This window comes from Fusarium oxysporum, chromosome 8 (assembly GCF_000149955.1).
Source record: "Fusarium oxysporum f. sp. lycopersici 4287 chromosome 8, whole genome shotgun sequence".
In the NCBI taxonomy this organism is placed as follows: Eukaryota; Fungi; Ascomycota; class Sordariomycetes; order Hypocreales; family Nectriaceae; genus Fusarium; species Fusarium oxysporum.
Genome location: NC_030993.1, coordinates 193,470 through 209,640, shown reverse-complemented (window position 1 = coordinate 209,640; position 16,171 = coordinate 193,470). Strand labels below are relative to the sequence as shown.

General features: G+C 44.7%; 9 protein-coding genes across 9 annotated transcripts; 3 read left to right on the top strand and 6 right to left on the bottom strand.

Annotated features, from left to right (window-relative positions):
* Positions 1–32: 32 nt before the first annotated feature.
* On the bottom strand, positions 33–941 carry FOXG_02708 (uncharacterized protein; the record flags this gene model as incomplete). Its single annotated transcript, XM_018380171.1, has 1 exon — positions 33–941. One exon carries the CDS (start codon positions 939–941, stop codon positions 33–35), a length of 909 nt encoding a protein of 302 aa, XP_018236384.1.
* A 456-nt stretch (positions 942–1,397) lies between these two features.
* On the bottom strand, positions 1,398–1,696 carry FOXG_18391 (uncharacterized protein; the record flags this gene model as incomplete). The annotated part of the gene is made up of 2 exons (XM_018398465.1): positions 1,398–1,480; positions 1,531–1,696. 2 exons carry the CDS (start codon positions 1,694–1,696, stop codon positions 1,398–1,400), a joined length of 249 nt encoding a protein of 82 aa, XP_018236383.1.
* Positions 1,697–2,184: 488 nt separating this feature from the next.
* On the top strand, positions 2,185–2,681 carry FOXG_18390 (uncharacterized protein; the record flags this gene model as incomplete). Its single annotated transcript, XM_018398464.1, has 2 exons — positions 2,185–2,235; positions 2,295–2,681. The coding sequence occupies 2 exons, from the start codon at positions 2,185–2,187 to the stop codon at positions 2,679–2,681; spliced, it is 438 nt and encodes a 145-aa protein (XP_018236382.1).
* Positions 2,682–2,825: 144 nt separating this feature from the next.
* FOXG_02707 (uncharacterized protein) lies at positions 2,826–3,324 on the top strand (the record flags this gene model as incomplete). Its single annotated transcript, XM_018380170.1, has 2 exons — positions 2,826–3,129; positions 3,182–3,324. 2 exons carry the CDS (start codon positions 2,826–2,828, stop codon positions 3,322–3,324), a joined length of 447 nt encoding a protein of 148 aa, XP_018236381.1.
* Position 3,325: 1 nt separating this feature from the next.
* Positions 3,326–3,520, top strand: FOXG_18389 (uncharacterized protein; the record flags this gene model as incomplete). Its single annotated transcript, XM_018398463.1, has 1 exon — positions 3,326–3,520. The coding sequence occupies one exon, from the start codon at positions 3,326–3,328 to the stop codon at positions 3,518–3,520; it is 195 nt and encodes a 64-aa protein (XP_018236380.1).
* A 1,810-nt stretch (positions 3,521–5,330) lies between these two features.
* FOXG_02706 (uncharacterized protein) lies at positions 5,331–7,118 on the bottom strand (the record flags this gene model as incomplete). Its single annotated transcript, XM_018380169.1, has 1 exon — positions 5,331–7,118. The coding sequence occupies one exon, from the start codon at positions 7,116–7,118 to the stop codon at positions 5,331–5,333; it is 1,788 nt and encodes a 595-aa protein (XP_018236379.1).
* Positions 7,119–8,532: 1,414 nt separating this feature from the next.
* FOXG_02705 (uncharacterized protein) lies at positions 8,533–9,896 on the bottom strand. The gene is made up of 2 exons (XM_018380168.1): positions 8,703–9,896; positions 8,533–8,648 (listed from the first exon to the last, which is right to left on the bottom strand). The coding sequence occupies exon 1, from the start codon at positions 9,768–9,770 to the stop codon at positions 8,811–8,813; it is 960 nt and encodes a 319-aa protein (XP_018236378.1). The 5' UTR covers positions 9,771–9,896; the 3' UTR covers positions 8,533–8,648; positions 8,703–8,810.
* A 446-nt stretch (positions 9,897–10,342) lies between these two features.
* FOXG_02704 (uncharacterized protein) lies at positions 10,343–10,948 on the bottom strand (the record flags this gene model as incomplete). Its single annotated transcript, XM_018380167.1, has 1 exon — positions 10,343–10,948. The coding sequence occupies one exon, from the start codon at positions 10,946–10,948 to the stop codon at positions 10,343–10,345; it is 606 nt and encodes a 201-aa protein (XP_018236377.1).
* Positions 10,949–10,999: 51 nt separating this feature from the next.
* Positions 11,000–13,460, bottom strand: FOXG_02703 (uncharacterized protein; the record flags this gene model as incomplete). The annotated part of the gene is made up of 3 exons (XM_018380166.1): positions 11,000–11,572; positions 11,622–12,154; positions 12,215–13,460. 3 exons carry the CDS (start codon positions 13,458–13,460, stop codon positions 11,000–11,002), a joined length of 2,352 nt encoding a protein of 783 aa, XP_018236376.1.
* Positions 13,461–16,171: the final 2,711 nt, after the last annotated feature.

The window sequence follows — 16,171 nt, the reverse complement described above, 5'->3', positions numbered from 1 at the left end:
TACCAAACTGGTCATACTGAGACAGGTCCTGTTCAGTAAAACTGCAGGCTGTGATCATCTGGTACCAATTCAAACCCAGCGTTTCCACTAATCCCCGATGTCCCGAACATATTCTCGGGGTTTCCTGGAGGCCCCGCGACACAGCTGGCAGCTATATAGGAGCATCCGTTGATACTGTCATCGGTGATATACTGGTCGACGTGCACATAGCCTTTGAGCGAGTAGGCACCTGCTTTGAGGAGCTTCTTGTCGATCTTTTGGTAGAAGACGTTTGAATACGGGTAACCGGGTCCAGCTCCAAACACTTGTCGTCCAGATGCGGGGCCTTGGTAACTCTGGCTACTGAGACCGAAAGGATTCGAGTTTGGCGCCACTATCCATGGCGCAGTTGTTCCATCGTCAAAGTTGGGGTTGATGAGGTAAGTCGGCTCTCCTTCGGCGGTTGTGGTGGTCGCGGTGGTAGTCTCGGAGATGATCGTTGAGCTTTCAGTGGTGGCTATGGCTGTAGTAGTCTCGATGCTGGTAGCTACCGTTGATGTTTCGCCCTCGTCGGTTGTTGTAGTTGCACCCTCAGCCTCCGTGGTTGATGTCTCAGCCTCGGAGGCGATTGTCGAGGTTTCGGCGCTGATGGTAGTCTCAGTGCTAACGGTCGTTGTTGCTTTTTCGCTCTCAGCGGTCGTTGTAGTCACGCCCTCAACCTCTGTGGTCGTTGTCGTGCTCTCGGCTGTCGTCAACGTAGACTCGCTCTCGGTAATCACACTGCTAGCCTCGGAGGCAGTGAGGGATCGGGCGCTGGTCTCGGCCAAAAAGGTGGAAGAAGCAGACTGGGAAGCGGAAGTTGTAACAACCGAGGTTGGCGATGGTCGGCACGGCCCTGCATCGACTGTTATCAACGAAGCGAGTGTTGCAAATGCAACAACTATCAGCTTGTTGGGACCCATTGTGAGATAACTCCACCGAAAGGTAAGCGAGCGTGGGAGCAGGAGAAATCGGGAACATTATCCCACATACTCTCAATTTACCATCTGAGTCTAGGCAAAAAAGCAATCACACTAGCAATCATGGCTGATAGTAGCATCTCAATAGTCTGAAGCAGCAACTTGCTAGACCAACAAAGTTACTAGTTCAATGAAGGCCGGCTGGCGCTATACGAATTTACCCCCTGACTAGTACGAATATAAAAAAAGACAAGAGAAAAGCGCGAGAGACTCATGAATTAGTTGTCGTTTCTAACTGTATGTTGCTAAAAATCAAGGGAAATTGTCTGGCTTACCATTCACTGTGTAGATACTCGCGTCTTCCTCACAGTACTTACCCAGGAATAAATATACCATTTGCTTGATCAAAACACATCAAAAAGCAAAAGCCTAAAGCCTGACGCCTCGCTCCGTAAGCAATTATGTCCCTAGGCTCGTTATTTCCGGAGTAATAGACCGCAGATTGAAGACGGCAGCATAGCCGATGGACTGTTTGTCGAGATCTTGGTAATCTTAGCATGTTATACTGAAAGGCTTCGGTTGGGAGGCTGACATTGGAGAAACTCAACACAAGACATCAGAGAAAGAACAACATGGTCAATCTTCCTAAACACACGCCTCTCTTCCTCTGGTGTATACCCAACGTCAGCTTCTTCGGCCATGCCAAGATCGAAGCTGGGAGTCTTGGTGTTCATCTTCTCCAGTACGTCTTTTGTCATGTTGGAAGATGAGATAACCTTGGTCGCCGATGAACTTTAGATGAAAATGAGAATGTTGGAATTCAATTTTGAAAAGAAATATGTTAGAATGCGGATTAGAAGATGTCGTCTTATATCCGAGTCTACTTTTCCCGGATTATTATTTGCTAGGCTAGTCATGGCTAAGTGGTTGCTGATATGGATGTCATGAGAACCCCCGCCATTCGGGTACACGTACCCGACGTTTGTGATAAAAATTTCTAGGTTCTCGGATCGACGATTAATTGTAACGTGCCGGTTGAACTATGGACGGTGGCGGATCTGGAGCCGTAATGAGATCTCTATTAATCGGGTACGCGCGCCCGATACTTTTAATAGACGCGTCTCGGCTCTGTATCGAGAGCCAATGATTGGCAACTTATATAGAGTTGGCTGACTGGTAGTATATCGTGGTTTCGTATCACTTCTACTCAGCTTTGACAATCACATCATTTTCCACTCTCATCAAGATGACCGCAATCACCAGCGTTATCAAACCTCAATCTCAACCTCAGAGCATTGTAGGAGACAAACCTGGGTCCTACCACAAAATGCCCCATTCAATCTCACCAATGTGAAGCTCATAGATCCAGTTGAGGGAAGGGTGACTGAGAATACGACCATCACAGTATCGGGAGGCATTTTCGTGGAGGTTTCTGTCTGCCAGCTCCCCCACGATGGCATACAGTCTATCGATCTTGGGGGCAAATACGTATGCCCCGGCCTCATCGACGACCATGTACACGTTACTGCAACAACTGGCGAGGCAGACCTCAAAAGTACATGTAAGAACATTCCTGCGTTAATGAACAATCTCCGCACAACCTTCTTGGCTCGCGAGATGCTGCAGAGGGGCTTCACTATGGCCCGGGACTGTGGTGGTGCAGATGGATCACTCAAAGATGCTATTGACGAGTGGCTCATCGCGGGACACGCTCTGTCTCAGACCGGAGGGCATGGAGGCTAACGAGCCACTTTCTCGGATGAGGATCCCACTACCAAGTGTTGTGCTGGGCATAGATCAGGTACTGGATGTCTTTACGATGGCCCAACAGAGTGCTCAGTTGCTGTATGAGATGAGATTAGCAAAAGCGCGGATTTCATCAAGATTATGAGTGGAGGCGGCGTCGCAAGTCGTCTCAACAACTTGGCTCACCCTCAGTTCCTTGATGAGGAACTCTCAGCCATGGTGCACACAACCGCGAGCTACGACACATGTGTTACCGCCCACGCGTACACCATTCGAGCCATGCGGCATATGATCAACAACGGCGTTCTTGGAATCGAGCACGGATATTTCCTAGACAAGGACCTTGCAGAGCTCATGGCCGCAAAGGGTATCTATCTTACCCCTACCTTGGTCACCCACGATGCTATGGCCACGCCTCCCTACGACCAGTTTCTGAACGAGGACTGTTCCAAAAAGAAATGCAGCCGTTCTAGGTTCGGGCTTGAACGCTCTGAAAGTTGCCTACGAAGCTGACGTGACGACATGTTTCGGCTCAGATCTCATTGCTGTGATGCATCAGTTCCAACGAAGAGAGTTTACAATACGATCTCAAGTGCTGCCGCTGTTGGCAATTCTTCGCAGTGCCACCGTAGACTGCTAAAATGATGCGTCGAGAGGATCGGATTGGTCAGACAAAGGAGGGCTTTATGGCTGACATGGTAGTTCTGACGGAGAATCCTCTGGTGGATATTACAGACTTTGACAGCAAGGAGAAGTTGCTTGCAGTTATCAAAGGAGGCCATATTGCATTTAGCAGTGTTAAGGAATTGCCTGTTACAATTAACAGAAAGCCATAGTAGGATCGAGAGGGTCATCACTGGCTTTACAAAGTCATTCGTAGAACCAGAACAATAAGCCAGGAGGACATTTTACAGAGCTCATTAAGTTTCGTTCTTGGATTTGCGAGCATGCTATGCAGTTACCAATTGCTCAATTACGATGAATTTTATTGATGTCCTTGAAGAAAAGGTATCGTGTCTCGCTTGGCATGAGAAATCAGCAATAGGTCTGCCCTGATGAAAGTTGCAATACAGTAACCTTAATCCAGGCTCTGTCATCCCAAGAAATCTGGCTAAAATATAATGTTAGATGTTTCTGAATCCCCCCTCAATTAATCATTCGACCATTCTCAACACTACTATGTACGATTCCCCATGGGTTCGCCACGTATGGATCCATTTCACCGGATCGGACCCAGAACAAGTTCCGAAACGCTTCCCGGTTTAGCTGTGCCGGTCACCTCGCTCACCTGGCCCCCTCACATAATAATGGATCATGGCCACAGGAACTCGGATCGTGGATGCCCTGCTTTGGCTCACAAGTATCGAATCCATGTCAACAATATCGGCAAGCGTGCCGATAAAACTTCTACCTGACAATATAGATATCCCTGAGCAGATGGGCGGGAGACGGAAGAGACGCCTTGTTCCGGATCATGAACGCAAGCGAGTTCGAAGAGCGTGAGTCACGTAGCCTACAGTTGCGCGCTTATCAGCTGATTTGAAGATTCCTAGATGTATACCCTGCAAGTCTAATAAACCGAAGCGTGATGGTGTTAGTCCATGTCAAGGATGTCAGAAAAGTGGCATGGCTTGTCATTACAGAGGGAGCAGTCCTGCGGATAACACCCACAGTCAACAACGATCAGAATGCGAATTGATACTGGAGTCAACTTTGCGTTCAAAAGGTATCGAGGTGCCAGAGGGGATTTTGATGTTGAGGGAACTTGCCAAGGGCAGTGAAACGGCAGCGTCATCACTGGGATGAATAATATCTGGTTTAGAATCATTCTTCAAAACGTCGAACGAGGCGGCAGATAAATCCTACATCTGATGTATCTGCGACACAGGAGTATCAGGCCAGGCAGGAATGGTTGTCGGGTCACGAGAACCAGCCGAGATGTACGAGTATCGGGGTATATGATGAGACATCAGCACCCAGGATTCCTGCAAAGCAAGCTCCGGGTTTTCAGGCCCATGATGAAGAATCAATAGCTATCTACAGGTGGCCGGTGAGTCAAAAGCATGAGCTACCCATAACATGAAACCAGCTGACACTGAGTAGGGCGCTGAAGGAGAAATGGCCAGAGCATCTACTGGGATAGTCCCCACTATGGAGGCAGCGGCCACAAGCCTCAGCATTGACTGGGATCAATTTTTCCCACAGAACCTACTGAACGGATGGGAGGCGAACGAGCGATCGTTCTGGCTGTTGGATCCAAATAGTAATTTTGACGTATTATAGTAGAACTTGATTCGATTACCAGATTTGTTCTGCAATGAGAACATAGCAACCCTATTCCGAAGTAGTTTTATTTATCAGAAGACCAAGACCACGGGGGGGAGACTATGAATTTATGTTAAACATAACTCAACAGTACCAGGCTTACGAAAACCCTAGAAATCTAACCTACTATTTATTATATTCATGGTCCAGAGGTTGGCTCCAGGGGAAGTGATAAGACAAGTGGTCGGCCAAGCAGGCTTGCGCTCAGGAGTGCCGTCGATTTCCAAGGCATCAGAGTGGCTGCAGGCCTTAAAAGCTATAATTATCACTATTGTAATAAATGAAATCTCTATAATAAAACAAGCCTAGAGCATTAAATTATTATAAAGCTTTTTCCATTGCCTTTGCCTTAGCCTTAGATATAGTAATAATTTCCGGTGCCACTAGTCTAGATAGCACTGGCGATACTGGATTCTCGTCAGGGGTTGTGAATAGGCGCAGGCGGGTGATAAGAGAACTCAGACGTGGCGACGCGGTAAGTACAGTAATGGGAACTAGAAGAAAGAGGCTGATGGCCAAGGAAAGAAGCCTATGTGATGTATCTTGGGTAATTATTAGCCAGATAGTTCCGAGGCCGATCAGGTTTTCCACCCAGAAGACTCGAAATGTATGGCGCCAGCTGAGGCCAAGTCGATCGCGATTCTGGGCGTCCCATTTGATAGATATGCCCCGAAGCAAGCCGCAGAAAAACAGTGTCATGCTGACAGTAGCCGCCGTTGAGACAATTGACGTGATGACATACTCTAGGACGATGGAGGTGACAAAGCGGAAGATGCCACCATAGCGCTTGATTTCGGACGGATTTGCCACAACAGTGAGGAAAGCGGCAATTTTGGGCAAGAGTCTGAAAATGAACCATTGCGAGAGAACGCTGACGCCGACTCTGGAGGCGCCAGGGTTTTCTACTCGCGATCTAATATTGAAAGCCAAAGTCATGACAAACCAAGCCATCGGGCTCAGAGATTTGGCAAGGATCCGACACACCTGGAAGCGATTAATGAGGCTGAGCCCTGGCTCCTTGAGCAGGAAAAAATATTGCATGTCTCCCTGGAACCATCGGTTCTGCCTATTCATGGCTTCAATCAAAGTCGGCGGAAACGTTTCGTAACTCTCGGTTGTAATCGGCAGTAGCCGGCACTCGTAGCCAGCGCGGCGCATGAACATGGTTTCTACGATATCGTGGCTCATAATGTGCCCCCCAAGGGGTGGTTTTCCCGAGAGAACCGGCAGCTTACAATGCTCCTGGAAAGCCCTGGTGCGGATAATTGCATTATGACCCCAGAAAAGCGCACAGTCGTTGGCCCACCAGCTAAGGCCGAGGTAGTTAACGGGCAGGTAATAGCGGCTGCCGAATTGCATGAGACGTGCAAAAGCACTCACTGCTGGCGTGCCAATAAACGCAGTTTGGAGTAGGCCGATTTGAGGGCACTTCTCCATGCTAGATACTATACGAACCAGCATGTCTCCAGACATAACGCTATCCGAGTCGAGTGGAACAAAAAACTCGTCGCCTTTGCTGTGCTTTTCGGCGTAGTCGTACATGTTTCCACCCTTATAACCAATATTCTTGCTGCGGCGGCGGTAAAAGGGGGTTTGATAAGTGCCTATGCCGATATTGTCTTTGATGCGCGCAAAGCCTTCGTCTTCCATGCACATCACCTCCGGGAGGGTCGTATCGCTAAGCAAGACGAACCTGAAGTGTTGAAGGCGGCCTATTTGAGACAAGCTCTTCTGCATCTCGAGGAGGCGGTCGAATATTGAGCTTGGGTCTTCATTGCGCATGAAGATAACGAGGGCTGTTCTGGACCTGAGTTCTGGGAGGGGTCCTTTGGCGTCGAAGTAAGGATAGACAGATTTTTCTGCATTGCCAAGAGCCATGACCAACAGGCCGATGACGGCACTCCAAGAAGCGACAATGGGCTGGAACGTGCAAATGAAGGTGCAGAATAAGATGGTGCCCTCAAGGAAGGTGATGCCACCCAGTTTGAACTTGGTGTAGTTGCTCCATAGAACCAGGAATGAAGTACCAAAGAAAAGGGCCATGATCAGCCAATGGCGCTGATATCCGGGCATGCCGGCAACCTTGACAGGGGAGAAGATGATGCTCATATTTTATGTTTCTCAGGCCGACCGGCTCCTGATTTTGGGCGTTGTGTTTATGTGGATAAGAAATATCCTTCAGTTGGAGTGAGATGGAAGGAGAGTACTGTCCTTTTAAGTTTCACAGCATCAAGAACTGACTCACTTATATCAGGGCGCCTGGTGGCGTGCTTAAAACAATCGTCCAACTTTCTAAAAAGGGGACCCTTGACGATCGAGATATTGCGCTTTCTCAGTCTACTCCAATTACGATTTAGTTTGTACAGGAATAAATAAAGTTTAAAGTGGCAATTAATTAAATAAACTTGACTATCTCGCCTGTAGGTTTATATGAAATTCCAGTTAAATCTCTTTTAGACTTTTCATGCTAGGTTTCTTGGAAAATTCTTAATAAACGTGATGAGGTGAGCGCGGTAAGGTGAGCTGAATTATGAAAACCTGAGCTTTCCTTGCTAAGGACTGCATCCATTTCTTCTAAGCCAGGTTCATAATGCAATTGCAATCTCCGACCGGAGGGTTTTTTAGGATTGTCTACGTAGTCCGTCCCACATCACCCTTGTCACAGGATAGGTCCATGCGAGCCCGACGATGCATTGATTAAGGTGGGGATGTAAGCAGTTTGATGTCGCGATGCGTAACTCAAAATATTATTGGAACTTTTATCGTAGGGCAGTTTAGGTAGGAAATAATCTGCCATTCGTATTTTGTAGTTCCATTGGCCAGATGTCCCTGTAGTAACCCTACCGGAGCCTTAATACAGGCGAGGAGATATTTACAATGGTAAGAAACCCCAGATAGAACAACTGCTCTTCATTTGGACGGAAAACTGCCGAAACTGCCAGAACTGCCGGTGGCCAATATAAAGATGGATACCCGTCCCAATTTCCATATTCGGTCTAGCTTTTTCTGTAATCGGACTGTCTCCCGCTGCCTTGAGCGTTTAACTGCTATGACAACGGGCTGCTTACACCTAAGAATAAGGTTTTAAGAAACCTTAAATTGGCTATGATAAGATAGCTAAGGTAAGACTAATTTATCATAGGGGCTTGCTTTAGATGAGGGAAATTGCATTAAGATATGCTCGGACAGGATGATCTGGACTATAGATCCCGATAACTGCACTCGCTAGTAATCGTGTCAAGATTACATGCTCGCCACGATTCTTTTCATATAGACAATGGTCAGTCTCATAGTTCAGAACTGTTTCCTGGTGACTGCCTTCCTCCCGAGGGCAAGTTCAAGTCACAGCAGGCATTTTTAAAGCGATTAACGCCTGGGCAGCCACCAGGGGCTACGCGTTTATAACTGGAAGGTCAACCAAGGGGAAAACCGCCAGGAAGACAGTCACGTATATATGTAACCGTCATCGTAACCATCCAATCGTCTCAAGAGAACGTCAACACAAGATGATAACTCGAACAACAGGCTGCGAGTTCTCTATACTAACGAAGGAGTCTAAAGATAGAAGTACCTAGACTCTGCAGCACCGCTCTGATAGCCGATTCTCACTATATAACCATGAGCCAAGCCAAGATACCACTGCGCGGCCAGTACTTCGAACAATGTCCAAGGAGAACCTGTCTCAATAGTTACTCAGAAGACCTTCAACCACGGGGAAGATTAAAGCAGTTCGCGTCAAACATAATTCAATGTTGCCAGGCGTGTGATGGCAAAAGTGAAAGGTTCTCTTATTTGGCTTGTTTATGGCTGAGAGATTATCTTGCTGATCGCGGATTGATCGTAATTCGACCCGCAGAGGAGTACAACACTGGTTTGCCCGGCTAGTTTCGAAGCGACCTTGTTAAAGCCAGCAAGAGCCAAAGCTGCAGACCCTTCAACAATCATGCTCTCAGACCAAGCAAGTTCTTTCAATGCCTCCTTAATATCGTCTTCATTGCAGTCAATCAATTCATCAACAACTGCATTTGCCAGTCCAAGTGTTATAGTGTTCTCATCGATGCCACCGGCAACAGCTTCTGCCAAAGTGGGAAGATGCTCTGTTTCAACGACATGTCCTGCAGCCATTGATGCAGCTAGAGCTTTTGAATTAATCGCTGAAACACCGTAGACTTTGATGCGTGGGTTGTTTGCTTTGAGGACGGATCCGATGCCACTGATAAGACCACCACCGCCCAGGGAGATAAAGATGTTGTCGATATGGTCACATTGCTCAAGAAGTTCAAGGCCAATGGTTCCCTGACCAGCAATGATATCGGGGTCGTTGTAAGGTGATACGTAAGTATAATCACCCGAGGCTGCAAGCTTCTGTGCATGTTGTTCAGAGAGACCAGCCTCAACGCCGTGAAGAATCACGTCGACGCCATATGACTTAATAGCATTCAGCTTGGCAGGAATGACAATCTCGGGAAGGACGACTGTGAGATCTTTGGATAGAGTCTGCGATGCCAAAGCGCAGCCGATGCCGTGGTTGCCAGATGAAGCAGTGATCAATCGACCTTGTCCTGGTGCTGACAGCTTGGACATGGCACCTCGGACTTTGAAAGACCCGGTAAGTTGAAAGTTCTCAGCTTTGAATAGGACGTTTGCTTTGAGATCACGGCCGATCTTCTTGGCGGGGATGAGAGGCGTTTGGTAGATGTGATGACGAATGCGACTTCGCGACTGCACTGAAGCGGCTGCTATTTCTTGAAAGGTCGGCATGGTGATGGCAGTTGACTATAAAGAAGAGAAAAGAGTTAAAGCGTGAAGAAAGCTGTGATGAAGGTGTCTGAGGTGACAAGTAATCGAGGATGGAGCAATTTGCAGGTCTCGGTCGCATTTATGTTGAGTTAGCTTCTGGGCCAGCCAATCAATTCAAGGCCCTTGGATGTCTTAACTAAGGCGCGCAGAAAACATGTCAGCAAGTAACTAGGCTAAACCATACTCGGCAGCTCCTTTCACTTCGATGATTGGCTGCATCGCCAATAACACTCAATTCATGAGATTCGGAACGCCTTATAGGTCCTTAAGCCATATGGCATTGATTCATTTGAGCTGTGTCTTCTAGCCTAATGCAGAATACCTTGCCTTACTTATCCGATTATAGACTAGTGAATGAAGATCGGCATCAGAGCCGCAGAATTAGACCTGCCTAATTAGGGTAATTAAGCGTTAATATCCACTCGAATCTTAGGTGGCGGAAACTCTCAACCGATGTGGATTGATCCCATTGAGATACCATGCGCTCTGACTACCAGTTAATCTGTTGAGTTTCAAGAGGTAGTATAGTATACCTAGTAGATATTATAACACAGCCTCGTTCCAACCTCGGCAACCAATCCAAGCCATTCTCCTTGTGGCTTCTCATTCTTCTGCTCAACATGCTTTCCAAAAACCTCCCAGACCTTGAGAAACTTGTGATTACTCTCCTTCGTTGTTTCAATAGCGTCAAACGCCTTCACCATTCCTTCGTGCTGCTTCACCTTCTTATAAGCCTCACCAGCCTTTTGCTTCTCATAATCCTTCGCAAGAAAGATCCTAACTTGGATACAGTAGAGAATCAGGGCTGCTAGACCAGCTGCTAGTGCAGTCGCTACAGATGACCCGTCCACGATCTCTGGGGGAGTTCGACCGCTGTCGACTTCGACTTTATCGCCGGGAAAGGTGTAGCTGAGCTCAGAGGCATTGCCAACGTAGTCTACACTTGCGCCTGAGGAGTTTGCGGCGCCGATGGTGAATATCTTGCCTGTTGCATTGGAGGGGTATGTTGGGGCGTTGTGGACTCCTTTGTCCCTTGCTGAGCAGAACATGAGGATGTTGGCGTTGGCAGCCTCGACGACGGCGTTTTCGAGGTCTTGTCTTTCTCTGTCGTCCTTGGGTGGATCGATGGTCCACGACATGGAAATGATCTGGACCCCTTGTACTATCGCTGCACGAATGGCCTATTGAAGTTAGTCATCTTCACCTATCGCGTTTAGCTGGTGGGATGCCTTTGCAGCACTTCTAGCGGTGATGTTCAGCTTAGTCCCGTCTTCAGAAGGAGTATCCTCAAGTCTTAATATAAAGAGAGATGCATGTGGACACATGAGGTGGATGTTCTTCGCCATGATAGTTCCGTGCCCAGTTCGAGACATATAGTATGGATCGAGGAGACCTCGATGTTCAGAACGTACGCAAAAGCTTCTGCCACCCGTGAAATGGTAGTCAAGATCCTTCATGTCAACTCCGTCATCGATGATAGCAACCTGGATCGGCTCGATATTCTCGCTGACTTTGGTCCCAGGGGCCATAGGATAGTTTGCCTCGGCTTCAAAGATCAGCCTTTTAAAGTCTGTCATGCACTGAATCCACTCGTGCTTGGTGGTGTGTTCTGCGACTTCTTCAGCGCGTGCGGGGGTCTTGTCAGTTCGTCTTCGGTGCATGTTTGGCCACTCAAGTTCCACTTCGACATTGGGACAGAGTAGCTTCATCCTATTCTGGAACTCATTCACGTTGTCTTCAGTTCGGGCGGACGTTTCAAGGCCCTTGTAATGTCAGTATATTGCCATATGTTTATTGCGAAGGAAGACTCACTTGCTGGATATGAAGTTTGACGAGCCCCAGTTCAGGTAACTTTGCCAAGCCTCCTGCTTCGCTCCAGCCTCTGAGGACAGCATTGTTACCGCTCCAATAGAGATGAACCTCTCGTGCCTTAGGCGCCGCGGTGACGATGACTTCAGTGCACAAGTCTGTCTTGTTCCAATCCCAGACCTCAACACCCATGCCTTGAAGTGCCTTCTCAATGGCCTCATCACTGTGAGATGGGGAATCGGGATCAGAGTCTTGAACAAAGACACGTAAGACAGTCTCAACGCCTTTGTTGCGGAGCTGGTCGAATATGTGTACCAAGTCCGACCTACCAGCCCCATCCGGTACCGGCTTGACTTGTTTGCGCATGGAGGTCCTCGACTTACTTTGCTGAGGCTCCTCGACGGTGATTCTGGGGATCCAAACGTATTGAAGAGTGTCCTCAAACTTGATGATGCGCAGAAGGTTAGCGAGTCCCTTTTGAGTGAGACTTTCATCTGGATGCATCATGCCATAAAGGTCAAAGCTAAGCTCCTTGTCTAGAATATGTCAAACATAGTTCATACAATAAGTGATGTTGAAAGTGAGGATTAGCCTACCTGAGGGGGCATTCTTTCCATACAAGATCTCCATGGCGTCAGTGGAGTCCCGGGATCTCAAATAGTGCAACTTGAGCAAGCGTTCAACCCCTTTCACAATGGTCTCATCCACTGGATCTGACTTGCTACCACTCTTTTTGCCCTTCTTGGACTTGGAAGCGTCAGAGTCTCGGGGAACCTTCTTGGAGTCTGCAGAATCCGGAATAACACTCGGGACTGTTGAGGCCATAGGCACAGAAGCCTGGATGGGGATACTGCCTCCATATTTGGTTCGGTGATCGACCTGTATTCTGTCCCGCGTTTCGGGCCGCGTCGAGCCGTCAGCTGAAAGAATAGGCGGTATATATGACGAGATGCCTCGATTTGGAACAGATTCTGTTTCTTTGCCAGGCTTCTCTGCTCCTCCCGCCGCTTTCTTTCGGCCCTTTCTGACACTTTCTTTGTGGCACCTGTAAGGAGAGAGATTCGCCTTGTTGAAGTCCCCATTCGTACTACTGAATATTGCCCTATCGCCCTTCTCCAACACCATCTTGACATATTCGAGCTGCTCTCGCTTGCAATTATCATAGTCGACAGCAAGATGAAGTGGAGTGTTCCCATTATCATCTTTTGCCGCAAATGCCTCGGGTTTTGCTCTCTCTATGAGTAGATCAAGGAACTTGATTCTCTTGTTAATGCCGATATGAAGGCAATTCATACCCTTGCTTCCGACGATGGAGATGATGTTGCTTATGTCAGGGTGCGAATCGCACATCCACTGCACCATTATCTTCCTCTGTTCGATAGCGAGGAATAATGATGTGTGGCCAGAACGATCTTTGATCTCGAGATAATTCTTCTGCTGACAGAGAAACTTGACGAGGGGCTCCATTTTCTCATCGAGGTTAGGAAGTGACTTCTTGTCTTCCTTTGCCATGATGTGAAGAGCTGTCGGCTGATCTTTATCTCCAGTCTGGCGGGCAAGATCCGGTCCCCGATGGGTAGCGAAAGCAGCGAGCTTCTTACTGTCGGTGAGGTCGAGTTCTCCGTTGCGAATTTCTTTGAGAACTTGAGTGAGCATGTCTTTCACTGAGACTTTCTCCCCCTCCTCATCTCCATCTTCATCCTCGCTGCCACTGTCGTCACTGGAGCCATCACCAGCTTTGGACTGTGCGTCTGCTTCAACCTCGACAAGGTCATATTCTGACTCTGTATTATTGGGTTTGCAATATTGGATTGCTGTACTCATCTTCCGTGTTGACGACATTTTAGATATCTTTCTTGTTGTTCAGAGACTCAGAGAACTGCTCAAGCCTTTTCCTACTATCACGGGTGACTGTCAAAAGTAGGGTAGCCCTAATCGGTTTAGCTTCCCTGACAAGGATCTAATGCTCTATATATATATAAGGAGCTCTGCTTGTGACGGTTGGTTTCCAACTGTAGATAAACTAAGCCGTGCTAGGTTTATTGTTGGCAGATTGCATAGGGCGTGATGCTAAGCTTGTCGAAGTGTTACGTCTCTTAATGGTAGACTTAATGCATATTAGGCTTAATTAATATAAAGAAGTTTTATTGATAGCTAGTAAGCTAAGATCTATAAAAGTGCAAATAAATATGTTCTATATACTAGAGGTGATAGTATAGGAGTAATACGACTTAAGGTCGTCATCGGTCCTAGAACGACGCGGTCCTAGAGCGCCATTGGTCCTATATTTATCGGTCCTGTTCTGGTTAGTTATTAAGGTGGAGATTATTATAAGGTATATATAATATAACCGCTAGGATTATAATATAATCTCTCCTCTCCGGTGGTCTTATCCTCAAGGCCTGTTATCCTAACTAATATCAGTCTTCTTTCGGTAAGGTCTAACTTAAACCTTTTATTATTATATCTTGCAATATCTAACTATGTATTTAAGCAGTTATCTTACAAGGGTTATAAAATCTAAATACTTATACTTTCTATTAAGTTTACTAATAAAGAAGCTAATATGCCTTATACTTATTGTTTTTAGTTAGGCAAGAAATATCTAATATCTGCTAATTCTGCTTATTATAGTAAGTATATCTAAGCTAAGAAATCTTATAATAGTACTTATATTGCATCTTCCTGTAAGTTATTATATATTATTTTATTTAGTTTTCTTATTAACTCTAGTAGTTATAAATTTAATAAAATAAGAGAAGAAATTAGAAAATAATAAAGATAAAGTAAGTAAGGATCTTCTTAAGCTCTATAAGGAGATAGCAGCGCTATAGTCTTATTTAGCTTTGGCTGCTAGTTATTTATTAAGGATTTGCAAAATTTATAACTATATAAAAGAAAAGCGTTTTAAGGCTACTTATTGTAGTCTTTAGGAAGTAGATTAGTAAGATAAGATCTTATCTGGTCTAGACGCGCATAAAGATGCATTACTCTAAGATCTTTAGGTGGATTATATTCCTAATAATATTAATTAGTCTGCTTTAGGTTTAGGCGATGATTTTCTTAATGCTTCTCCTTTATTTAACGTTAGTGAAAATTCTTTAGGAGTTATTAGGCATTAACAAGGTGTTTTAGAGGTTTCTATGTATTTTCATTTTCTAGGTAGTCTTTCTATTTTACTAGGTATTCTCTTTAACTGTTAACCTTATAGGTGTCTCTAATAGCCTCTGCTTTATAGACTTCTATTCCTAAGATTTCTTATAGTTTATTACTTATTTTAACTTATATTATATTTGCTGCTAATTCGAGTAGTAAAATATAAAAGACCAGATAGAATCTAACTTTCGGTAGTAGGTCTAGTTTATAGTTATTTTCTGAAATTTTCTATAGTACTTTATAGGGTCTAATAAATTTATAGTCTAATTTATAAGTTAGTTAGTCTGTTTTAATGTTTTTTATAGCTAGGTAGACTATATCTCCCTTTAAAAAGGTTAGTCCCTTTAACTGTTTTAGATTATAGTAGTTTTTTATATATTTTCTAATAAATTCGAGTTCTATTTTTATTTCTTTGTATAGGTTTTTAAGGTTATTACTTTTAAGTATAGCAGCTAGGTTAACTGCTTTTTCTTATTATGCATTATAGTATGCCTTTGGTGTGAATCTAAAATTAGCATAAGCTGGTATAAGCTTTATACTTTCGTTATATGTAGTGTTATAGGCAAGTTAGGCTATTAGTAGTTTCTTAACCTAATTATTCTATTTGTAGTTAATATAACACCGTAAGTACTGTTTAAGTACTTGGTTTATTTGTTTAGTTTATCTATTAACTTATAGTTGGAATGCTATTATAAGTTGGTAATTTAGTCCGAGTTATGCCATAAGTAATTGCCAAAATGTTACTGCAAATATAGGTCCTCTATCCAAAAGGATTTCTATAGGTAGGCTATATATACTAATAATATATTAATAAAAAACATAAGAAAGTTCTTCTGTATCTATTACTTCTTTATAGGGTAAATAATATAAGAATTTTATAAGTCAGTTAATAATAACTATAATACTATTATAAAAGATTCTAGTTAAGGGTTCTTTTAATAAAGGTAGTTTAGTTATAAAGTCTATTATAATTAAGTCCTAAGGTTATTATACTACTAGTAAGGGTTATAGTTATCTATAAGGTTTATGTCTTTGCGCTTTTATTTTTGCATATAAATTGCATTATCTTATAACTTTTTCGACTTATCCCTTTTTAAAATAGCAGTAGCCTAGTTCTTAAAGTCGTTTTACTGTTTTTATAATTCCTTGGTGTCTATATAGTAGGTATGCATAGATTTCATAGATAAATTCTTATTCTACTCTTTCTTGCTTATCTTAGTCTATAAGGGATTATATTAGGTATCTCTATCCCTGTGGTTTTTATTTACAGATTAAGTATTTATTTATAATTTATCTGATTTATTTATCTCTTTCCTGATCTGAAATACCAAGAGAGGTGGCTTATACTGGCTTCTTCGGGTTTTTTATATATATTTCAATAGTATTCTTTTAGTTAT